The 26137-nt window shown below is 46.5% G+C and overlaps 1 protein-coding gene across 2 annotated transcripts in view; it reads left to right on the top strand.

Moving 5' to 3' along the window:
* Positions 1-3686: 3686 nt before the first annotated feature.
* Positions 3687-26137, top strand: part of LOC129829458 (nociceptin receptor-like) — a 70257-nt gene continuing 47806 nt past the window's right edge. Inside the window, exons 1-2 of one of the 2 annotated variants that reach the window (XM_055891160.1) lie at positions 3687-4629; positions 7283-7513. In XM_055891160.1, coding sequence (XP_055747135.1) covers positions 4622-4629; positions 7283-7513 — 239 coding nt within the window. In that variant the 5' untranslated portion in view covers positions 3687-4621. The remainder of the gene's footprint in view (positions 4630-7282; positions 7514-26137) is intronic. The other variant, XM_055891161.1, reaches the window with a different exon arrangement.

Genomic DNA, 26137 nt, shown 5'->3' on the forward strand with positions numbered 1-26137 from the left:
CATATCGAACAGAATGGGAGTGATGGAACATATCGAACGGAATGGGAGTGTTGGAACATATCGAACAGAATGGGAGTGATGGAACGTATCGAACGGAATGGGAGTGTTGGAACATATCGAACAGAATGGGAGTGATGGAACATATCGAACGGAATGGGAGTGTTGGAACATATCGAACGGAATGGGAGTGTTGGAACATATCGAACGGAATGGGAGTGATGGAACATATCGAACGGAATGGGAGTGTTGAAACATATCGAACGGAATGGGAGTGTTGGAACATATCAAACGGAATGGGAGTGATGGAACATATCGAACGGAATGGGAGTGTTGGAACGTATCGAACGGAATGGGAGTGTTGGAACATATCGAACAGAATGGGAGTGATGGAACATATCGAACGGAATGGGAGTGATGGAACATATCGAACGGAATGGGAGTGTTGGAAGATATCGAACGGAATGGGAGTGTTGGAACATATCGAACGGAATGGGAGTGATGGAACATTGTTGGAGTCAATAATTCATGCCTTCTGGGAGTAGTATAAAGTCCAAACTTCATGTGTAGAGTTAGAAAGATGTCTGTAAGAAGTTTTACGATGACAGTTTTCTTTTAATCCATCTTTCTGCATCAAGACATGGGGGGTGTAGTGAAATAGCCAATGGGTTGGACAAAATACTATTTTCCTCATATATAGTGAAGAAGCTATTGCTTACATACTGGACGTCAAATTATACTCCAACATTATGAGAACGGAAGAATCAAATGATTTACTATTTAAATATCGAAAACAATCTAGCTACAGACAGACACAACATTACACAGATGGGGCAGAGTTTTAGAGGCCTTAGAGACGACACTGGGTGTGGATAAGGAGGGAACATGGTGGTCTGATCGAGCGTGATGTCATTAACATTTGTGGAAACGTATATGTACTGTATGTAAATGTTCAGTTGTCTATTGTTTTTTGTTCAATTATGTTTTTGTTTATTATTTTTTTAAATCTAAAAGTTGTAAAACATATTTTAGGTAAACTTGTTGCAGAGGAGAGGTAATGTTAACTGACCTGTTCTGTCCAATCACAGCGATGAAACATGACCTGTTCTGTCCAATCACAGCGATGAAACCTGACCTGTTAACTGACCTGTTCTGTCCAATCACAGCGATGAAACCTGACCTGTTCTGTCCAATGACAGCGACGAAACCTGACCTGTTAACTGACCCGTTCTGTCCAATCACAGCGATAAAACCTTGTGGATTCTACCTCCTCTGAATTAATGCAATTTTTCATTTATTTAATTAAAGCTATCACACCTCTTAGACTATGAGCAAATAAATGACTACGTGTCCCAATTAAATGACAACATATTATCTATACAGTGCACTACTTTTGAAGGGAATTAGGGTATTATCTATAGAGTGCACTACTTTTGAAGGGTGTATGGTACTATTTGGAGCGCAGCAATTTTGTTCTCGATCAATCCACTAATTGACATTACATTGATAACGTCCCAAGGCTATTATCTTGCATTTCATTCTGGACGGTGACTAATTTCACTGTTTCTGAATACTGTTGGACCACGGTGCTTTGACCTAGCCGAACAAATATATTTAACTGTGTTGTACCTGACAGTGTGTAGCCTACGCCTATATCACTGACGTAAATGAAATATAAAATGTCATGGCACTGATTAGTTATTCTTCCTCTAGAAATAATATATTGATGAAGTGTCCGTTGTGTCAAGAGGTTGTGTTCGTTGCCTTTCTGGTGACGCGCAGAGCAGACAGACACACAGACACACAGACAGACACACAGACACACAGGCGGCGTTATGTTTTGAGAATCAGCACCATGGATACCGGTAGACGCGCGGCGCTCACTCGCTCCATCCGTCCTCGGTTTGAAATTAGAACACTCTGTTTTATCGACAAAAAATGTACATCAACGTAAAGTGATCCGAATAGCCCACTTTTCAAACAAACAAACACACCCCGAACAAACAAACAAGACTAACCTCACGGGCAGGCTTTACCATATAGCAACGTTGGATTGAAGAGTAGCCTAAAATAGTTCTGAAACGTACAGAGTGCCTGGTCTGCAACCAACTCTCTTTAGGTGATACAAACACGACAACATGTGATATAAACAATACGTTAAATGAAATACACAAAAACAACAACAAAACCTGTAAACATTAATTTATTAACCTCTCTTTAATTACATTATAATGTAAAAGGTTAAGCACCCCATGGATACCCCGTGGAGTACCGGAAATAAAGCGAGAGGACTGAGGACAGCCTCATATAACAGAATGGACTAAAATAGAATAGAATAGAATAGGATAATTGTATTTTCCCCACAGGGAACATCAACTATAAACTTTATACGGATATCAATGGTCTATACGTGCATAGACCTGGCCAGCCATAGCCTTTGTGGAGGGGCTTAGGCGAAATGTGCAGGTGCCCTGTTTACCTGGTCGGTAATTCGACCATGACCACTAAGAGTTTATATAGCTAGCTAGACTAATTTACCAATCTAAAATATGTTAGCTGACGCGGGTAAATTGAGTGACTGTCAGTGACTGACAATAACAAGAGAAAAAACTGCAGATGCACAACTCAATTTAGAAATTACACCATTTATATTCTACTATTGTTACTTTCAACAGTACTTTTTTTTAGACCCTGGCTGAGTTGGTTTGTCGGCGGTGGTTTTTATGCCGTTTATGCCTAAAGCCGGTCCTCAAACATGTATGTTTCAGTCACAACTGAATAGGCCAGAGGAAGAGAGTAACTTCAAAATCCACCCAAAAACGGCCTTGACTAAATTGTTCAAAATACTAACGAAATTGGTTAGAGGCAATGGTTCTTGTTAACTGTGTAATGTGTCTCACCTTTGGTAGCCTATAGCCAGCCATTCAACCACTTTTGAAAGGAAAAAAAACCCGGAACATTCTGCTCCATTGCACTCCATTGTATATATACTCCAATATATCTGAGATGATCGTGTAAATCACTTTTGGACTCTTGCTAACGGAAGCATTTACTTGTTTCCCGTGACCGACAGAGTGTTAGCCAGACACATCATGTTGGTAGGCTACAAACAATAAAACAGCCGCATATCTCCAGACACACAGGGCTTGTAGCCTACGGTGCGCGAATCTGTGAGAGGAACGCAAGAGGAGGGTATGGAGGGAAGAAGAGAAGAGAGAGGAACACAAGAGGAGGGTAATGGAGGGAAGAAGAGAAGAGAGAGGAACGCAAGAGGAGGGTAATGGAGGGAAGAAGAGAAGAGAGAGGACACAAGAGGAGGGTAATGGAGGGAAGAAGAGAAGAGAGAGGACCGCAAGAAGAGGGTAATGGAGGGAAGAAGAGAAGAGAGAGGAATGCAAGAGGAGGGTATGGAGAGAAGAGGAGAAGAGAGAGGAACGCAAGAGGAGGGTAATGGGGGGAAGAAGAGAGAGAGGAATGCAAGAGGAGGGTAATGGAGGGAAGAGGAGAAGAGAGAGGAACGCAATACGAGGGTAATGGGGGGAAGAGGAGAAGAGAGAGGAATGCAAGAGGAGGGTAATGGGGGGAAGAGGAGAAGAGAGAGGAATGCAAGAGGAGGGTAATGGAGGGAAGAAGAAAAGAGAGAGGAACGCAAGAGGAGGGTAATGGAGGGAAGAAGAAAAGAGAGAGGAACGCAAGAGGAGGGTAATGGAGGGAAGAAGAAAAGAGAGAGGAACGCAAGAGGAGGGTAATGGAGGGAAGAAGAAAAGAGAGAGGAACGCAAGAGGAGGGTAATGGAGGGAAGAAGAAAAGAGAGAGGAACGCAAGAGGAGGGTAATGGAGGGAAGAAGAAAAGAGAGAGGAACGCAAGAGGAGGGTAATGGAGGGAAGAGGAGAAGAGAGAGGAACGCAAGAAGAGGGTAATGGAGGGAAGAAGAGAAGAGAGAGGAACGCAAGAGGAGGGTATCGAGGGAAGATGAGAAGAGAGAGGAACGCAAGAGGAGGGTATCGAGGGAAGATGAGAAGAGAGAGGAACGCAAGAGGAGGATAATGGAGGGAAGAGGAGAAGAGAGAGGAACGCAAGAGGAGGGTATCGAGGGAAGATGAGAAGAGAGAGGAACGCAAGAGGAGGGTAATGGAGGGAAGAAGAGAAGAGAGAGGAATGCAAGAGGAGGGTATCGAGGGAAGATGAGAAGAGAGAGGGACGCAAGAGGAGGGTATCGAGGGAAGATGAGAAGAGAGAGGAAGATAGAAACAGAGTGAAGACGCGGAGAACTATATCTCCTCGCCTGAGAAATGAACTGATAACGAAAGAACCGGAGGAACCAGCTAGATTAGACCACTCCTCCTCATCCCTTTATAGTTCGTCTGTTGTTATTAAGGGGGGAAATGTTTTCTCTCTTCCTCGACCTACACCAACGGAAATCTGTACCGCTGGCAACTATGGAATACAGGACAACCAGAGACTGAGATACCTAAACATAGGAACGCAGGCAACAAACCAAAACCCCCCCAAAAAACAACTTTATCGGAACCGTTTGGGAATGCACAAGGGGACTGCGCTAGGAGGACTCATACCAGACCGTTGTAATAGCATCGTGAATAACCGTAAGGTGTTGTATGCTACATGAGACTGTACGTGTGAGAATGCTTTCCTGCTTATAAATGTAGCCTATTCATGCCTTTGTCACATTCCGCAGTTCAGTCTGTGTAAAAGATGTATGGTGATGTTAAGGTAGCTAGCTGTATGTATCCTATTCCTCTGCTATGATCACACTCATTCTTTGGATTTTGGAACTGTTGCGGGTAAAAACCAACTGATTTATTAACACCAGGCAGCCTATGTTCGCGCATCGCATCAGTATGACACAAATATTACGGAGTGTCGGCTTGTGAACAGCCATCTGTGTGTTGTCTCTATCCACACATATACAGACCAGACCTGTCTGCACGGAATATAATACATACAATGCACACTTCTGTCTGTGTGTTGTCTCTATCCAAGCACATACAGACCAGACCTGTCTGCACGGAATATAATACACACAATGCACACTTCTGCAGGTGTGTTGTCTCTATCCAAGCACATACAGACCAGACCTGTCTGCACGGAATATAATACACATAATGCACACTTCTGCAGGTGTGTTGTCTCTATCCAAGCACATACAGACCAGACCTGTCTGCACGGAATATAATACACATAATGCACACTTCTGTCTGTGATGTCTCTATCCACACACATACAGACCAGACCTGTCTGCACTGAATATAATACACATAATGCACACTTCTGCAGGTGTGTTGTCTCTATCCAAGCACATACAGACCAGACCTGTCTGCACTCAATATAATACACACAATGCAGACTTCTGTCTGTGATGTCTCTATCCACCTGATGATGACATCTGTAAAGTTGAAATGATATGTTTGGGTGCAGGAATATAGCACTGGAGAGCAGCAGAACTCTAGTGTGTGGGCCTCTTGTCATTCCTTTCCTCATTCCTTTCCTCATTCCTCTTGTCATTCCTTTCCTCATTCCTTTCCTCATTCCTCTTGTCATTCCTTTCCTCATTCCTCTTGTCATTCCTTTCCTCATTCCTCTCCTCATTCCTTTCCTCATTCCTCTTGTCATTCCTTTCCTCATTCCTCTTGTCATTCCTTTCCTCATTCCTCTTGTCATTCCTCTTGTCATTCCTTTCCTCATTCCTCTTGTCATTCCTTTCCTCATTCCTCTTGTCATTCCTCTTGTCATTCCTTTCCACATGCCTCTTGTCATTCCTTTCCTCATTCCTCTTGTCATTCCTTTCCTCATTCCTCTTGTCATTCCTTTCCTCATTCCTCTTGTCATTCCTTTCCTCATTCCTCTTGTCATTCCTTTCCTCATTCCTCTTGTCATTCCTTTCCTCATTCCTCTCCACATGCCTCTTGTCATTCCTTTCCACATGCCTCTTGTCATTCCTCTCCACATTCCTTTCCTCATTCCTCTTGTCATTCCTCTCCACATTCCTCTCCACATGCCTCTTGTCATTCCTTTCCTCATTCCTCTTGTCATTCCTTTCCTCATTCCTCTTGTCATTCCTTTCCTCATTCCTCTTGTCATTCCTTTCCTCATTCCTCTTGTCATTCCTTTCCTCATTCCTCTTGTCATTCCTTTCCTCATTCCTTTCCACATGCCTCTTGTCATTCCTTTCCACATGCCTCTTGTCATTCCTCTCCACATTCCTTTCCTCATTCCTCTCCACATGCCTCTTGTCATTCCTTTCCACATGCCTCTTGTCATTCCTCTCCACATTCCTTTCCTCATTCCTCTCCACATGCCTCTTGTCATTCCTTTCCACATGCCTCTTGTCATTCCTCTCCACATTCCTTTCCTCATTCCTCTCCACATGCCTCTTGTCATTCCTTTCCTCATTCCTCTTGTCATTCCTCTCCACATTCCTCTCCTCATTCCTCTCCACATTCCTCTTGTCATTCCTTTCCTCATTCCTCTCCACATGCCTCTTGTCATTAATCTCCACATGCCTCTTGTCATTCCTCTCCACATGCCTCTTGTCATTCCTTTCCTCATTCCTCTCCACATGCCTCTTGTCATTCCTCTCCACATTCCTCTCCACATGCCTCTTGTCATTCCTCTCCACATTCCTCTCCACATGCCTCTTGTCATTCCTCTCCACATGCCTCTTGTCATTCCTTTCCTCATTCCTCTCCTCATGCCTCTCCACATGCCTCTCCACATTCCTCTCCACATGCCTCTTGTCATTCCTCTCCACATTCCTCTCTACATGCCACTCCTCATTCCTTTCCCCATTCCTCTCCATATGCCTCTCCTCATGCCTCTCCTCATTCCTCATTCCTCTCCTCATTCCTCTTCTCATGCCTCTCCTCATTTCTCTCCTCATTCCCCTTCTCATTCCTCTCTTCATTCACCTCCTCATTCCTCTCCTCATTCCCCTTCTCATTCCTCTCCTCATTCCCCTTCTCATTTCTCTCCTCATTTCTCTCCACGTGCCTCTCCTCATTCCTCTCCTCATTCCTCTCCTCATTCTTCTCCTCATTCCCCTTCTCATTCCTCTCCTCATTCCTCTTCTCATGCCTCTCCTCATTTCTTTCCTCATTCCCCTTCTCATTCCTCTCTTCATTCACCTCCTCATTCCTTTCTTAATTTCTCTCCTCATTCCCCTCCTCATTCCTCTCCTCATTCCTTTCATCGCTCATCAGGTGGCACGTCACACACCTGTCTTTTATCACGTGTCTGACTGTTAGTATGCTGTCTCTGTCACGGCAGCATTGTCATGGAGTTCGTAAACGACTCGTTGGTCGGTGGATCAGACCTGGACCTGAGAGCCTTCCACTTCTACAACGACTCTCTGCTCTTCCAGAACAACTTCAGCGGTGGGTTCAACGAGACCGACGCCTTCCTGCCTGCCGGTGTCAAGATCACCATCGTTGTAGTCTACATGATGGTCTGCGTGGTGGGGCTGATGGGTAACTGTCTGGTCATGTACGTCATCATTAGGTAAGGGCTCTTGGTGGCTTCCTCTCTCTACCTGGTAGGATTGGAGTCCTCACCTGTTTTGATTGGTGGCACTGTAATAATGGAACAAAATGTGTATAAGGGCAATATGAGTGTGTGTGTGTGTGTGTGTGTGTGTGTGTGTGTGTGTGTGTGTGTGTGTGTGTGTGTGTGTGTGTGTGTGTGTGTGTGTGTGTGTGTGTGTGTGTGTGTGTGTGTGTGTGTGTGTGTGTGTGTGTGTGTGTGTGTGTGTGTGTGTGTGTGCACGAGTGTGTCTTCCTGTCTGCATTGTGTTGGGGTTTTCTGTTATTGCTTCAGTGTGACCGCTGGTTTCTGGTGATGCTTGAAAACCAACAAATTGTTACCTTCATCTAGCCAGCAATTGCCTTCACTCAACATGTATTGTTAGAATAACAGTTGGCTCTCACGCACACAAACCAAATAATGCAATCAGAAACATTTGTACAATTGTTTGTGTGTGTGTGTGTGTGTTTGTGTTTGAGTGTGTGTATGTGTGTGTGTGTGTTTGTGTTTGAGTGTGTGTATGTGTGTGTGTGTGTTTGTGTGTGTGTGTGTGTCTGTGTGTGTGTGTATGTGTGTGTGTGTGTTTGTGTGTGTGTGTGAGAGAGAGAGCTAATTGCAATTCCCGAGCTAGAAATCAACATCTCTGCAGGTACAGAGTGTAGAGGTGGTAGGTAGTCTAGTGGTTAGAGTGTAGAGGTGGCAGGTACAGAGTGTGGTTAGAGTGTAGAGGTGGCAGATAGCCTAGTGTTTAGAGCATTGGACTTGTAACTGAAAAGTTGCAAGATCGAATCCCCAAGCTGACAAGGTAAAAATATGTTGTTCTGCCCCTGAACAAGGCAGTTAACCCACTGTTCCTAGACCGTCATTGAAAATAAGTGTTTGTTTTAACTGACTTGCCTAGTTAAATAAAGGTAAAAAGTATTTGTTTGTGTTTTAGGATGTGTGGATCGAAACACTTTAGTGTGGCATTATGAGGGCCGAAACACTTTAGTGTGGCAATATAAGGGCCGAAACACTTTAGTGTGGCAATATGAGGGCCGAAACACTTTAATGGTCCAATATGAGGGCCGGAACACTTTAGTGTGGCAATATGAGGGCCGAAACACTTTAGCGTGGCAATATGAGGGCCGGAACACTTTAGTGGTCCATTATGAGGGCCGAAACACTTTAGTGTGGCAATATGAGGGCCGAAACACTTTAGTGGTCCAATATGAGGGCCGGAACACTTTAGTGTGGCAATATGAGGGCCGAAACACTTTAGTGTGGCATTATGAGGGCCGAAACACTTTAGCGTGGCAATATGAGGGCCGGAACACTTTAGTGGTCCATTATGAGGGCCGAAACACTTTAGTGTGGCAATATGAGGGCCGAAACACTTTAGTGGTCCAATATGAGGGCCGAAACACTTTAGTGTGGCAATTTGAGGGCCCGAACACTTTAGTGTGGCATTATGAGGGCCGAAACACTTTAGTGTACCCAGGGAAGCCAAACAGCCCCAAAAATAAGTACATTTTACAACCTATGTCTTGATTAGTGTGTTGTTTGCTCTATAACATGGCAGTTCATATGCCTTGCCACTGTGATATAGAGGCCTAAAGGCAAAGACAATAAGAAGACACAGTGGCAAAATAAATTCAACCACACTCTTTGTTTCATCACAAAACCGGAGAGCAACCTCTGTCTGGTGAAGTCCACATAACATGTTGAATGTATAGTAACAGACGGTTACATGACCTACTGCAGAGTCAAACAAGTTCACGTTTCCGACATTTTCGGACGTCTAAACATCAAATGATTTAGTACCACTGAGATTTACTGCAAGTCGCAAAGTAAACAGGAGCTGCCACCACTATTCCAGTACTACTTCAACATCACCAAATCACCTCTGCTTAGTCTAATACAGCGACAACTAAAAGATAACCAAAAACTATTTAGTCCAATCAGTCTAAGCTACATATTTTTTTTATTTAACTTTTATTTAACTAGGCAAGTCAGTTTATTAAGAACAAATTCTTATTTATAATGACGGCCTAGGATCACTGCCTTGTTCAGGGGTAGAACGACAGATTTTTGTTACCTTGTCAGCTCGGGGATTCCATTTAGCAATCTTTCAGTTACTGGCCCAACGCTCTAACCACTAGGCTACCTGTCGCCCCTGTGATGTGGCTGTCCATGATACTGATTTCTGTGTGTGTGTGTGTGTGTGTGTGTGTGTGTGTGTGTGTGTGTGTGTGTGTGTGTGTGTGTGTGTGTGTGTGTGTGTGTGTGTGTGTGTGTGTGTGTGTGGGTGTGGGTGTGTGGGTGTGTATGTGTGTGTGTGGGTGGGTGGGTGGGTGGGTGGGTGGGTGTGTGTGTGTGTGTGTGTGTGTGTGTGTCTGTGCGCGCAGAAGTAGAAAAAAACATGACTCACCCTACTTGCAGAGAAACGCCAATGACTACCTCTTCTTTCATGTTTTCTAAACGATCTATGACTCTGTCATACAGTGCACCCTTCTAGTTTTTCTTGTCCAAGGCTACCTGGGTAAAATGCTTGCTCGCTATAATCATTGGCCAATATGGAGAATTAAGTAAAACCACAAGTCCAAATCCCTATTTACATCCATGGCTAATTTAGGAAAAGGATAATTTTATCTATCTACCCACTGGAGGACAACAACACAATGAGATGCAACCATTCAAGTTGTTTTCTGTCAAGGATGTTTGGCTTCTAATGTGATGTGATTGGTGTGAAGCCAAATCCAAACTGGCTTTCCTGGACACTTTCTTTTTGGTGGGCCAGAACCATTCACAGTTGAGCTCACACAGTTTTAGTAGACACGCTGATTGGCTATTATTTTTTATTATTTTTTATTATTATTCAATGCTACAGGCCGCAACAATGTCACTCTTTTTTGACCAGACAGCATCAGATAGATACGCTACACATACTGAGACTGAGGGGCGATGTTTGGTTCGCTCGGATGCTTTCTCCTGCGAGATACATTCAGTCTCTTGCAAATTGAAGGAAATTGAAACATGTTGCGGGTGCTTCCCTTGGCACCCGTGAATACATGCCACTGCTCAGTGTTTTATGATATGAACATGGGAAATACAACAATGAAAACCTATATCTTAAAAGTTCCTCGCCACGTTTTGCAACACTGTTTATGCTACCTAACACCTCTTACCTTAACATACATGTCTTTTTTTAACCTTAGTTTCCATAGAAATCCCTGTTAGTTGTTTTAGCACCACCTAGTGGCAGTTTAAACGAGGCAGTGCAGAATTTACCTGTTTTTTTTTGTGTCATGTGAAAGTTAAGCAATTTGTAAGATGTGAAAGTGTGACAGAGTAGTAGACAATCTATCGACATCCTTCTGTAGAAGCATTGTAAGATGTAATGTCTATAAGTACATTTGTTTATTAACACAATATTAATGTTTTATCCATCGTTGTTTTTGATGTTTCTGTAAATAAAATAAAAATGTAGTTAGCTTTTAGCGACTTAGCATCAGCTTCTGTGCTGTTATCCATGGGGACAACTAGCTCAGCAATATCAAGCAAACAGTTGCATTTTAGTAACTTTATTTTCTACATTTAATACAGTTATTTTGTAAGACATTCTGTGTGCTCTTGTCTCTGTAACTTTACCACAACCTTTTGCCTTTGTTATTCAAGTTCAACTTCCAAAAACTGCACCCTGCTTCTCATGGAGTTAATGGAATGAGTATTTAGCTAACTGGGTAGCGGTACAATTAGCAAGCAGTACAACAATTTTATTCATATCTTCTTTAGGCAGGAGAAAGGATCCAATTCCAGACAGGGCCACGTATTTCCAACCAACCGTCATCCACTCTTTACATATCGCCAGTAGAATTGTTATGACAAATTCAGTAAACCTAGATGGAAAAGGGTAGAGAAAAATTGCCACCTATTTCATCCACTTTATCATAGAAAAAGGATTTCTGTGGAATATAATGGTGCTACTATCAGGCTGCAGATTCATGTCCAATATCTAGAGAATTAACCACCTGTGCCTGGTCTGCTCTCCACACGGTATTACACCTGTGTTCTTCCCAAATGGGGCACTACTCCTTATGTAAGTCCATAGGGGCCCTGGTCAAAAGTAGTGCACTACTCCTTATGTAAGTCCATAGGGGCCCGGGTCAAAAGTAGTACACTACTCCTTATGTAAGTCCATAGGGGCCCGGGTCAAAAGTAGTGCACTACTCCTTATGTAAGTCCATAGGGGCCCGGGCTTTAAGTAGTGCACTACTCCTTATGTAAGTCCATAGGGGCCCGGGTCAAAAATAGTGCACTACTCCTTATGTAAGTCCATAGGTGCCCGGGCTTTAAGTAGTGCACTACTCCTTATGCAAGTAAGTCCATAGGGGCCCTGGTCAAAAGTAGTGCACTACTTCTTATGTAAGTCTATAGGGGCCCTGGTCAAAAGTAGTGCACTACATAGGGACCACGGTGTCATTTGGGACACAGCCAATTCCATTTCTTGTAACGATGTGCGCTGAGAGTTCGGGAAGCAAGTTCACGGAGTGAGTGTTTTAATTAAATAAAACGTAACATAAAACAAGAAAATAGACGCTGGAAACAGAGGAACAATAACGCCTGGGGAAGGAACCAGAGGGAGTGACAAATACAGGGAAGGTAATCAGGGAGGTGATGGAGTCCAGGTGAGTCTGATGACTCGCAGGTGTGCTCCGTAACGAGCAGCCTGATGACCTAGAGGCCGCAGAGGGAGCACACGTTGCATTTCTGTAGAACATCTCACTGTATGTTTTTTTTTTTAAACGAAGGTTGGTGATTCTCTTTGTTACCAGAGGCCACATTCCAGGCTGGCTACATACTGCACCAGTCAAAGGTTTGGATTCACCTACTCATTCCAGGGTTTTTCTTTATTTTTACTATTTTCTACATTGTAGAATAATAGTGAAGACATCAAAACTATGAAATAACACATGGAATCATGTAATAACCAATAAAGTGTTAAACAAATCAAACTATACTTTATATTTGAGATTCTTCAAAGTAGCCGCCCTTTGCCTTGATGACAGCTTTGCACACTCTTGGCATTCTCTCAACCAGCTTCATGAGGTAGTCACCTGGAATGCATTTCAATTAACAGGTGTGCCTTGTTAAAATTTAATTTGTGGAATTTATTTCCTTCTTAATGCGTTTGAGCCAATCAGTTGTGTTGTGACAAGGGTAGGAGTGGTATACAGAAGATGGCCCTTTTTGGTGAAAGACAAAGTCCATGTTATGGCAAGAACAGCTCAAATCAGCAAAGAGAAACGACAGTCCATCATTACTTTAAAACATGACGGTCAGTCAATGCGGAAAATGTCAAGAACTTTGAAAGTTTCTTCAAGTGCAGTCGCAAAAACCATCAAGGGCTATGATGAAACTGGCTCTAATGAGGACCGCCACAGGAAAGGAAGACCCAGAGTTATCTCTGCTGCAGAGGATAAGTTCATTAGAGTTACAAGCCTCAGAAATTGCAGCCCAAATAATTGAGTTCAAGTAACAGACACATCTCAACATCAACTGTTCAAAGGAGACTGTGTAAATTAGGCCTTCATGGTCAAATTGCTGCAAAGAAACCACTACTAAAGGATCTCTCTGTACTTTTCTCCGTTCATCTTTCACTTGATCCTGACTAGTCTCCCAGTTCCTACCGCTGAAAAAACATCCCCACAGCATGATGCTGCCACCACCACGCTTCATCGTATGGATGGTGCCAGGCTTCCTCCAGACGTAGCACTTGGCAATCAGGCCGAGGAGTTAAATCTTGGTTTTTATCATACCTGAGAATCTTGTTTCTCATGGTCTAAGAGTCCTTTAGGTGCCTTTTACCAAACTCCAAGAGGGCTGTCATAATGTCCAATCAATTGAATTTAACACAGGTGTACTCCAATCAAGTTGTAGAAACATCTCAAGGATGATCAATCGAAACAGGATGCACCTGAGCTCAATTTCTTTCTCATAGCAAAAGTGTCTGAATACTTATGTAAATAAAGTATTTCTGTTTTTTTTATTAGCTAAAATGGAAAAAGTCAAGAGGTCTAAATACTTTCCGAATGTGAGCTGGGATCACAAGCATTTTTTCGACATCTGCAATAACATCTGCTAAGTATGTGTACGCAACCAATACAATTCGATTTTATTCGCACCAATGTCAATGAGCGTCATCGCTATCTTTATATTGTGGTACCTCAAACGGTCATGATTACCTGCTGAGATAAAGTCTTATGATTTGATTTTACAGAGTACGTCTGTCTAACATCACCCTAACATCTAGTCTGAGCTGGGGAAAAAACAGAGCAAACCATAATACTATTTGGCCCTAAACAGAGAGTACACAGTGGCAGAATACCTGACCACTGTGACTGACCCAAACTTAAGGAAATCTTTGACTATGTACAGACTCAGTGAGCATAGCCTTGCTATTGAGAAAGGCCGCCGTAGGCAGACATGGCTCTCAAGAGAAGACAGGCTATGTGCACACTGCCCACAAAATGAGGTGGAAACTGAGCTGCACTTCCTAACCTTCTGCCAAATGTATGACTATATTAGAGACACATATTTCCCTCAGATTACACAGACCCACAAAGAATTTGAAAACAAATCCAATTTTAATTAACTCCCATATCTACTGGGTGAAATACCACAGTGTGACATCACAGCAGCAAGATTTGTGACCTGTTGCCACAAGAAAAGGGCAACCAGTGGCGAACGAACACCAACTATTTGCATATCATTAAAACATTGTATATAGACATAAAAGGACTTTTTAAATGTCTTTATTCCTTTGGAACTTTGTGAGTGTAATGTTTACTGTTCGTTTTGATCGATGATAAACAAAGTGATATAAACAATTTAACTGGCTTTGACAATGTATACATACGATTCCCATGTATGGCAGGTAGCCTAGTGGTTAGAGCATCTGGCCAGTAACTGAAAGGTGGCTGGATCAAATCCCAGAGCTGACAATGTAAAAATGTATGTTGTTCTACCCCTGAACAAGGCAGTGAATCCACTGTTCCCCAGGTGCTGTGGCTGTCGATTAAGGCAGCTCCCCGCACCGGATTCAGAGGGGTTGGGTTGAATGTGGAAGACACATTTCGGTTGCAGTTCTTCAACTGACTAGGTATTTCACTTTTACAAGATTAAGCCCCTTGAATTGAATGCAGAGAGAGAGAGACAGAGCATCCAACAGGATAATCTTCAGAAATACTTTATTTGTATATTCCTAGAGACTCAGGAATATACAATAACACCTCAGTTATCACCTCAGTTATCAATAACACCTCAGTTATCAGTAACACCTCAGTTATCTCCTAACCATAACCCTAGCAAGCAGTTGCTTATCAACAGATCGTTTGTTGATAGTGTGACCATCTGTAGAGCATCAGGAGTTTCCAAATAAAGTGTCCCCAAATATTCTCATATTTCCTCTCAAGCTGCTAGGAATTGTCAAGGAGTGGGAGTGTAGCTGCTCAATGACTTGACACAACAAATGTTTGAGAAGATCCAGCACACACAGGGATGATGCACAAACCAGGGTTGTCCATGTATTTATCCCTTTACAGAGGTTCTTTATTCAAAACACTGTTACCTCGGTAACACCGGCACTTTTGTTTACTATTTGGAACGTGGAAGTGAGGTGTGAAACGTGGCAGGAATCAGAGTGCTGAAAGCTGAGAGGTTTATAGGAAGTGTTCCCTGTCACAGTCTGCAGAGTATGCTCTTTTCAATACTGTAAACCTGGTTTACCGCAGACTCAGAGAATGCTCTTTTCAATACTGTAAACCTGGTTTACTGCAGACTCAGAGTAAGCTGTTTTATTTGCTTGTTTTATGTATGCATTGGCTGTACCGTAGCTTGGATAAAATAGTATGTCTGCCAACTGGCATACAGTGCAATCGGAAAGTATTCAGACCCCTTGACTGTTTACTCATTTTGTTACGTTACAGCCTTATTCTAAAATGGACTAAATAATTGCTTTTCCTCGTCAATCTACACACAATACCACATTATGACATCACAATACCCCATAATGACAAAGCGAAAACAGTTTTTTTTTTTTTATGTTTGCAATTGTATTAAAAATAAAGAAAACATATGCCTTATTTACATAAGTATTCAGACCCTTTGCTATGAGACTCGAAATTGATCTTAGGTGCATCCTGTTTCCATTGATCATCCTTTAGATGTTTCTAAAACTTGATTGCAGTCCACCTGTGGTAAATTCAATTGATTGGACATGATTTGGAAAGACACACACCTGTCTATATAAGGTCCCACAGTTGACAGTGCATGTCAGAGCAATAACCAAGCCATGAGGTCGAAGGAGTTGTCCATAGAGCTCTGAGACAGGATTGTTTCGAGGCACAGATCTGGGGAAGGGTACCAAAACATGTCTGCAGCATTGAAGGTCCCCAAGAATGCAGTGGCCTCCATCATTCTTAAATGGAAGAAGTTTGGAACCACCAAGACTCTTCCTAGACCTGGCTGTCCGGCCAAACTGAGCAATCGGGTGGGAAGGGCCTTGGACAGGGAGGTGACCAAGAACCCAATGGTCATTCTGACAAAGCTCCAGATGTCCTCTGTGGAGATGGGAGAACCTTCCAGAAGGAAAACCATCTTTGCAGCACTCCAGCCGAAGCTTGGCTTTGTACATGGTGATCTTAGGCTTGTGTGCAGCTGCTCGGCCATGGAAACCCATTTCATGAAGCTCCTGACGAACAGTTATTGTGCTGACGTTGATTCCAGAGGCAGTTTGGAACTCAGTAGGGAGGGTTGCAACCCGAAGACAGGTGATTTTAAGCTTCAGCACTCAGCGGCCCCGTTCTGTGAGCTTGTGTTGCCTACCACTTCACGGCTGAGTCGTTGTTACTCCTAGACGTTTCCACTTCACAATAACAGAACTTATAGTTGACCGGGGGCAGCTCTAGCAGGGCAGAAATTTGACGAACTGACTATTTGTAAAGTTGGCATCCCATGACGGTGCCACGTTGAATGTCACAGAGCTCTTCAGTAAGGCCATTCTACTGCCAATGTTTGTCTATGGAGATTGCATGGCTCGATTTTATACACCTGTCAGCAGCGGGTGTGGCTGAATTAGCCGAATCCACTAATTTGAAGGGGTGTCCACATACTTTTGTATACATAGTGTATCTTGTGCTTGGATAGTGACTTAGTCTGGATTTAATTCCAGTCTGCAAATTAATCGTTGATATGTTGGCTTCACGTCTCCATCTCAAACTAAACTCTAAGTTAAAGAAAATGAATGCACTTTAAATAAAGTTTGATTTGATTTAGTCCTATTCTTTAACTTTGATTATTGGTGGAGATAGAGACATGAATCCAACATATCAATTATTAATTTGTAAACAAACTGGAAATAAAGTCAGACTAAAAGTCAGTATCACAAAATATACATCTCCTTCAAATGTTCCTATTTGGTTGCGTTGACAATCAAACAAATTTCAATATCACTTTTTAAATGCAGTAAAAAGCCTATTTACAGTAAACTATACTAACAGTTTTCTATGGTAACTATACTAACAGTTTTCTATGGTAACTGACAAACAGTTTTCTATGGTAACTGACAAACAGTTTTCTATGGTAACTATACTAACAGTTTTCTATGGTAACTGACTAACAGTTTTCTATGGTAACTGACTAACCGTTTTCTATGGTAACTATACTAACAGTTTTCTATGGTAACTATAATAACAGTTTTCTATGGTAACTATAATAACAGTTTTCTATGGTAACTGACTAACAGTTTTCTATGGTAACTATACTAACAGTTTTCTATGGTAACTGACTAACAGTTTTCTATGGTAACTGACTAACAGTTTTCTATGGTAACTGACTAACAGTTTTCTATGGTAACTATACTAACAGTTTTCTATGGTAACTATAATAACAGTTTTCTATGGTAACTATAATAACAGTTTTCTATGGTAACTGACTAACAGTTTTCTATGGTAACTATACTAACAGTTTTCTATGGTAACTGACTAACAGTTTTCTATGGTAACTGACTAACAGTTTTCTATGGTAACTGACTAACAGTTTTCTATGGTAACTATACTAACAGTTTTCTATGGTAACTGACTAACAGTTTTCTATGGTAACTGACTAACAGTTTTCTATGGTAACTGACTAACAGTTTTCTATGGTAACTGAACAAACAGTTTTCTATGGTAACTGACTAACAGTTTTCTATGGTAACTGAACAAACAGTTTTCTATGGTAACTGACTAACAGTTTTCTATGGTAACTGACTAACAGTTTGAGGCAGGTTTGATGAGAAGGGGGGGAATGAAGGGGTGATAGGAGATGAGGATAGGAAAGGAATGAGGAAGCGAGAGAGAGGGAGAGAAAGGGAGGTGGAAGAGAGGAGGGGCGGGATGGATTAAGAAGAAAGGGAGGGTATCAGCTCCGACGGGAGAGAGGGAAGGAGGGAGGGAGGGAAGGAGAGAGGGAAGGAGGGAGGGAAGTCCTTCTTGGAATACATTATTGAGTTCTGCTGACACGAGGATTTATGAGAAAATTAGGATGATGACATTAGAAATATGTTGTGAACCACAGGGGGAGGGGGGGTGGGGGAGAGAGAGAGAGAGAGAGAGAGAGAGAGAGAGAGAGAGAGAGAGAGAGAGAGAGAGAGAGAGAGAGAGAGAGAGAGAGAAATGCTAAATTATCCTGGCACAGTTGTTTGGGATTTCTATTGGCTCGTCGTTGAATTGAGATGGCCCATTGCTTTAGTGCAGTGGTTCTTAATAAACTTTTTCAGCTCGAGAAATTGACTTGACCTCCCGTAACCCAAATCGTCCTCCAACGCCCCAAATTTAAGAAGACGTAGTGATTATAGATGTGTTGTCATAACTCACAACCCACCTCTCAACTGCCCATGGCCCACTTTAAGTCACTCCCATGCCCTTGACTGCTGGATGTGTTCTGGTTGTATGATACTTGACATGACAGAATTGATATCATAGCCGAAGACATGATACACTGAGAAAAACATTATCCACATGGATTCCATGCTTCCTTTATTCACACTTATGACAGTGTGGCTTTCAGTTTGGTGTTTCCAGATATGTCCTTTATAATATAAATTTTTGTAATTTAACCTTTATTTAACTAGGCAAGTCAGTTAAGAACAAATTCTTATTTTACAATGACGGCCTACCGCGGCCAAAACTGGACTATGCTGGGCAACTTGCGCTCCGCCCTGTGGGACTCCCAATCGCCGCCGGTTGTGATACAGCCCGGGATCGAAACCAGGGTGTCTGTAGTGACACATCTAGCACTGAGATGCAGTTGCTTAGACCACTGACCCACTCTGTAGCCCATTGATGTAATATATTCCTTATTTTCCCCGATGTGAAATTTGACTCTTACAAATGCAGACTGCTGCTTCCACATAAAATCCATAAAATATTTGAGCCGGATACACAGACTTCACATAAGAAGGGTTGGCTGAGAGGACACAGAGATCTGTACACAGCCGGCTTTTCTCGAAACGACGACGACGTCCAAAATAGCAACACGTGGAGAGATCAGAGGATCAGATATCAGTGAACTAACGATGTGTAAAAGAAACATTATCCTGTGTATTTTCAGCGTACTAATGGATAAGATGGACGGGGGGGGGGGGGGGTGGAACATTGGTTCATTGGGCATGACACACCTGATCCTTCTAATGAGTTTTTCCTTAGCCTCTGTTCTTCAGCCTTTGCTCTTTGTGGTTTTAGGCTGAGTATCTGTAAAGCACTTTATGAAGGGCTTTATAAAAATACATTTGATTGATTTTAAATTTGATTAATTGAACCTGGTAAGGTTGGTGTTTTGCTCCCCCTGGCTTGCTGTGGGCGGCTCTGATGCCTTCACCTAATGAGGTTTTACCAAGCATCTATGTAGGCTTTATGAAGAATCGATGTAGGCTTTATGAAGAATCTATGTAGGCTTTATGAAGAATCTATGTAGGCTTTATGAAGAATCTATGTAGGCTTTATGAAGAATCTATGTAGGCTTTATGAAGAATCTATGTAGGCTTTATGAAGCATTTATGGTCACAGTTATGAGAACTAAGGACACTAAAGAGGCCTGTCTACTGACTCTGAAAACACCAAAAGAAAGATGCTCTGGGTCCCTGCTCATCTGGGTGAACGTGCCTTAGGCATGCTGCAAGGAAGCATGAGGACTGCAGATGTGGCCAGGGCAATAAATCGCAATGTCCGTACTGTGAGACGCCTAAGACAGCACTATAGGGAGACAGGACGGACAGCTGATTGTCCTCGCAGTGGCAGACGACGTGTAAAAACACCTGCACAGGATCGGTACATCCGAACATCACACCTGCGGGACAGGTACAGGATGGCAACAACAACTGCCCGAGTTACACCAGGAACACACAATCCCTCCATCAGTGCTCAGAATGTCCACAATAGGCTGAGAGAGGCTGGACTGAGGGCTTGTAGGACTGTTGTAAGGCAGGTCCTCACCAGACATCACCGGCAACAACTCATCGTCCAGCCAACCGTGGCTGGACCAGACAGGACTGGCAAAAAGTGCTCTTCACTGACGAGTCGCAATTTTGTCTCACTAGGGGTGATGGTCAGATTCGCGTTTATCGTCGAAGGAATGAGCGTTACACCGAGGCCTGTACTCTGGAGCGGGATCGATTTGGAGGTGGAGGGTCCGTCATGGTCTGGGGCGGTGTGTCACAGCATCATCGGACTGAGCTTGTTGTTATTGCAGGCAATGTCAACGCTGTGTGTTACAGGGAAGACATCCTCCTTCCTCATGTGGTACCCTTCCTGCAGGCTCATCCTGACATGACCATCCAGCATGACAATGCCACCAGCCATACTGCTCGTTCTGTGCGTTATTTCCTGCAAGACAGGAATGTCAGTGTTCTGCCATGGCCAGCGAAGAACCAGGAACCAACGTCTGGGACCTGTTGGATCAGAGGGTGAGGGCTAAGGCCATTCCCCACAGAAATGTCCCGGAACTAGCAGGTGTCTTGGTGGAAGAGCGGGGTAACATCTCACAGCACAAACGGGCAAATCTGGTGCAGTCCATGAGGAGGAGATGCACTGCAGTACCTAATGCAGCTGGTGGCCACACCAGATACTGACTGTTACTTTTGATTTTGAACCCCCCCCCCCCCCCCCTTTGTTAAGGGACACATTGTTCCATTTCTGCTAGTCACAGGTCTGTGGAACTTGTTTAGTTTATGTCTCAGGTGTTGAATCTTGTCAAGTTCATACAAATATTTAAACATGTTAAGTTTTCTGAAAATAAATGCAGTTGACAGTGAGAGGACGTTTATTTTTTTGCTGAGTTGATATGATCACTTGTCTATCTTATATGTGGGAATACTTAGGAACTGTAAAGGTTTTCTTCCAGGGGTGAAGGAGAGGACCAAATGCAGCGCGGCTAGTGTTAAACATGTTTAATACAAACACAAGTGAAACACTACAAACAACCTACAAAATAACAAATGTGCAAAACCGATACAGACCTATCCGGTTGCAGAACACAAACACAGAGACAGGTAACAAACACCCACAAAATCCCAACACAAAACAAGCCTCCTATATATGAGTCTCAATCAGACACAACGACTACCATCTGTCTCTGATTGAGAACCCACACCAGGCTGACATAGAAACAGACAAACTAGACACACAACATAGAATTCCCACCCAGCTCACGTCCTGACCAACTAAACACATACAAAACAACAGAAAACAGGTCAGGAACGTGACAGAACCCCCCCCTCAAGGTGCGAACTCCGGGCGCACCCCTAAAACTCAAGGGGAGGGTCTGGGTGGGCATCTGTCTGCGGTGGCGGCTCCGGCGGTGGACGAGGGCACCACTCCACCATTGTCTTTGTCCACCTCCTTAGCGTCCCTTGAGTGGCGACCCTCGTCCTCGACCATGGTCCAGGAACCTTCACTAACTCCCCTCTACAATAGAGGAGACAACTCAGGACAGAGAGGTAGTTCAGGACAAAGAGGTAGCTCAGGACAGAGAGGTAGCCCAGGACAAAGAGGTAGCCCAGGACAGAGGGACAACTCCGGACTAGTGGCAGCTCCGGACTGAGTGGCAGCTCCGGACTGAGTGGCAGCTCATGACTGAGTGGCAGCTAATGACCGTAGGGCAGCTCATGACTGTAGGGCAGCTCATGACTGGAGGGCAGCTCATGACTGTAGGGCAGCTCATGACTGTATGGCAGCTCATGACTGTAGGGCAGCTCTGACAGCTCCTGACTGGCTGGCGTCTCTGGCAGCTCCTGACTGGCTGGCGTCTCTGGCAGCTCCTGACTGGCTGGCGTCTCTGGCAGCTCCTGACTGGCTGGCGTCTCTGGCAGCTCCTGACTGGCTGACGTCTCTGGCGGCTCCTGACTGGCTGGCGTCTCTGGCGGCTCCTGACTGGCTGGCGTCTCTGGCGGCTCCTGACTGGCTGGCGTCTCTGGCGGCTCCTGACTGGCTGGCGGCTCTGGCGGCTCCTGACTGGCTGGCGGCTCTGGCGGCTCCTGACTGGCTGGCGGCTCTGGCGGCTCCTGACTGGCTGGCGGCTCTGGCGGCTCCTGACTGACGGACGGCTCTAGCGGCTCCTGACTGACGGACGGCTCTAATGGCTCGGGACAGACGGGCGGCTCTAATGGCTCGTGGCAGACGGATGACTCAGATGGCGCTGGGCAGACGGATGGCTCAGACGGCGCTGGGCAGACGGATGGCTCAGACGGCGCTGGGCAGACGGATGGCTCAGACGGCGCTGGGCAGACGGATGGCTCAGACGGCGCTGGGCAGACGGATGGCTCAGACGGCGCTGGGCAGACGGATGGCTCAGACGGCGCTGGGCAGACGGATGGCTCAGACGGCGCTGGGCAGACGGATGGCTCAGACGGCGCTGGGCAGACGGACGGCTCAGACGGCGCTGGGCAGACGGACGGCTCAGACGGCGCTGGGCAGACGGACGGCTCAGACGGCGCTGGGCAGACGGACGGCTCAGACGGCGCTGGGCAGACGGACGGCTCAGACGGCGCTGGGCAGACGGATGGCTCAGACGGCGCTGGGCAGACGGACAGTTCAGACGGTGTTGGGCAGACGGGCAGTTCAGGAACCGCTGGGCAGACGGGCAGTTCAGGCACCGCTGGGCAGACGGCAGACTCTGGCCGGCTGAGACGCACTATAGGCCTGATGCGTGGTGCCGGAACTGGCGGTACCGGGCTGAGGGCACGCACCTCAGGGCGAGTGCGGGGAGGAGGAACAGGGCTCTGGCGATGCACTGGAAGCCTGGTGCGTGGTGTAGGCACTGGTGGTACTGGGTTGGGGCGGGAAGGTGGCACCGGATATACCGGACCGTGAAGGAGGACACGCGCTCTTGAGCACCGAGCCTCTCCAACCTTACCAGGTTGAATGGTCCACGTAGCCCTGCCAGTGCGGCGAGGTGGAACAACCCGCACTGGGCTATGCAGGCGAACCGGGGACACCACCTGTAAGGCTGGTGCCATGTACGCCGGCCCGAGGAGACGTACTGGAGGCCAGATACGTTGGGTCGGCTTCATGACATCCAGCTCGATGCCCAACCTAGCCCTCCCAGTGCGGCAAGGTGGAATAGCCCGCACTGGGCTAAGCACGCGTACTGGGGACACCGTGCGCTTTACCGCATAACACAGTGTCTGACCAGTACGACGCCCTCTCACTCCACGGTAAGCCCGGGGAGTTGGCTCAGGTATCCAACCCGGCTTCGCCATACTCCCCTTTAGCCCCCCTCCCAAGAAATTTTTGGGTGAGCCTCTCGGGCTTCCAGCCTCTCTTACGTGCTGCCTCCTCAATCCACCGCTCCTGGGCTGTGGCTGCCTCCTTCTCCTCCCGAGAGCGGCGATTCTCTCCCACCTTTGCCCAGGGTCCTTTTCCGTTTATGATTTCCTCCCATGACCATTCCTCCTGGTACCGCTGCTGCTGTTTCTGCTGCCCGTTGCCACGCTGCTTGGTCCGGGTTTGGTGGGTGTTTCTGTAAAGGTTTTCTTCCAGGGGTGAAGGAGAGGACCAAAATGCAGCGCGGCTAGTGTTAAACATGTTCAATACAAACACAAGTGAAACACTACAAACAACCTACAAAATAACAAATGTGCAAAACTGATACAGACCTATCTGGTGCAGAACACAAACACAGAGACAGGTAACAAACACCCACAAAATCCCAACACAAAACAAGCCTCCTATATATGAGTCTCAATCAGAGACAACGACTATCATCTGTCTCTGATTGAGATCCCACACCAGGCTGACATAGAAACAGACAAACTAGACACACAACATAGAATTCCCACCCAGCTCACGTCCTGACCAACTAAACACATACAAAACAACAGAAAACAGGTCAGGAACGTGACAGAACCGCCCCCTCAAGGTGCGAACTCCGGGCGCACCCCTAAAACTCAAGGGGAGGGTCTGGGTGGGCATCTGTCCGCGGTGGCGGCTCCGGCGGTGGACGAGGGCACCACTCCACCATTGTCTTTGTCCACCTCCTTAGCGTCCCTTGAGTGGCGACCCTCGCCCCCGACCATGGTCCAGGAACCTTCACCAACTCCCCTCTACAATAGAGGAAACAACTCATGACAGAGAGGTAGTTCAGGACAAAGAGGTAGCTCAGGACAGAGAGGTAGCCCAGGACAGAGAGGTAGCCCAGGACAGAGGGACAACTCCGGACTAGTGGCAGCTCCGGACTGAGTGGCAGCTCCGGACTGAGTGTCAGCTCATGACTGAGTGGCAGCTCATGACCGTAGGGCAGCTCATGACTGTAGGGCAGCTCATGACTGGAGGGCAGCTCATGACTGGAGGGCAGCTCATGACTGTAGGGCAGCTCTGACAGCTCCTGACTGGCTGGCGTCTCTGGCAGCTCCTGACTGGCTGGCGTCTCTGGCAGCTCCTGACTGGCTGGCGTCTCTGGCGGCTCCTGACTGGCTGGCGGCTCTGGCGGCTCCTGACTGGCTGGCGGCTCTGGCGGCTCCTGACTGGCTGGCGGCTCTGGCGGCTCCTGACTGGCTGGCGGCTCTGGCGGCTCCTGACTGGCTGGCGTCTCTGGCGGCTCCTGACTGGCTGGCGGCTCTGGCGGCTCCTGACTGGCTGGCGGCTCTGGCGGCTCCTGACTGACGGACGGCTCTAGCGGCTCCTGACTGACGGACGGCTCTAATGGCTCGGGACAGACGGGCGGCTCTAATGGCTCGTGGCAGATGGATGACTCAGACCGCGCTCTGCAGACGGATGGCTCAGACGGCGCTGGGCAGACGGATGGCTCAGACGGCGCTGGGCAGACGGATGGCTCAGACGGCGCTGGGCAGACGTATGGCTCAGACGGCGCTGGGCAGACGGATGGCTCAGACGGCGCTGGGCAGACGGATGGCTCAGACGGCGCTGGGCAGACGGATGGCTCAGACGGCGCTGGGCAGACAGATGGCTCAGACGGCGCTGGGCAGACAGATGGCTCAGACGGCGCTGGGCAGACGGATGGCTCAGATGGCGCTGGGCAGACGGACGGCTCAGACGGCGCTGGGCAGACGGACGGCTCAGATGGCGCTGGGCAGACGGACAGTTCAGACGGCGTTGGGCAGACGGGCAGTTCAGGCACCGCTGGGCAGACGGCAGACTCTGGCCGGCTGAGACGCACTATAGGCCTGATGCGTGGTGCCGGAACTGGAGGTACCGGGCTGAGGGCACGCACCTCAGGGCGAGTGCGGGGAGGAGGAACAGAGCTCTGGCGATGCACTGGAAGCCTGGTGCGTGGTGTAGGCACTGGTGGTACTGGGCTGGGGCGGGAAGGTGGCACCGGATATACCGGACCGTGAAGGAGGACACGCGCTCTTGAGCACCGAGCCTCTCCAACCTTACCAGGTTGAATGGTCCCCGTAGCCCTGCCAGTGCGGCGAGGTGGAACAACCCGCACTGGGCTATGCAGGCGAACCGGGGACACCACCTGTAAGGCTGGTGCCATGTACGCCGGCCCGAGGAGACGTACTGGAGGCCAGATACGTTGGGTCGGCTTCATGACATCCAGCTCGATGCCCAACCTAGCCCTCCCAGTGCGGCAAGGTGGAATAGCCCGCAATGGGCTAAGCACGCGTACTGGGGACACCGTGCGCTTTACCGCATAACACAGTGTCTGACCAGTACGACGCCCTCTCATTTCCACGGTAAGCCCGGGGAGTTGGCTCAGGTATCCAACCCGGCTTCGCCATACTCCCCTTTAGCCCCCCCCGCAAGAAATTTTTGGGTGAGCCTCTCAGGCTTCCAGCCTCTCTTACGTGCTGCCTCCTCAATCCACCGCTCCTGGGCTGTGGCTGCCTCCTTCTCCTCCCGAGAGCGGCGATTCTCTCCCACCTTTGCCCAGGGTCCTTTTCCGTTTATGATTTCCTCCCATGACCATTCCTCCTGGTACCGATGCTGCTGTTGCTGCTGCCCGTTGCCACGCTGCTTGGTCCGGGAAAGGTGGGTGTTTCTGTAAAGGTTTTCTTCCAGGGGTGAAGGAGAGGACCAAAATGCAGCGCGGCTAGTGTTAAACATGTTCAATACAAACACAAGT

The sequence above is a fragment of the Salvelinus fontinalis genome, chromosome 31 (genome assembly GCF_029448725.1).
Source record: "Salvelinus fontinalis isolate EN_2023a chromosome 31, ASM2944872v1, whole genome shotgun sequence".
In the NCBI taxonomy this organism is placed as follows: Eukaryota; Metazoa; Chordata; class Actinopteri; order Salmoniformes; family Salmonidae; genus Salvelinus; species Salvelinus fontinalis.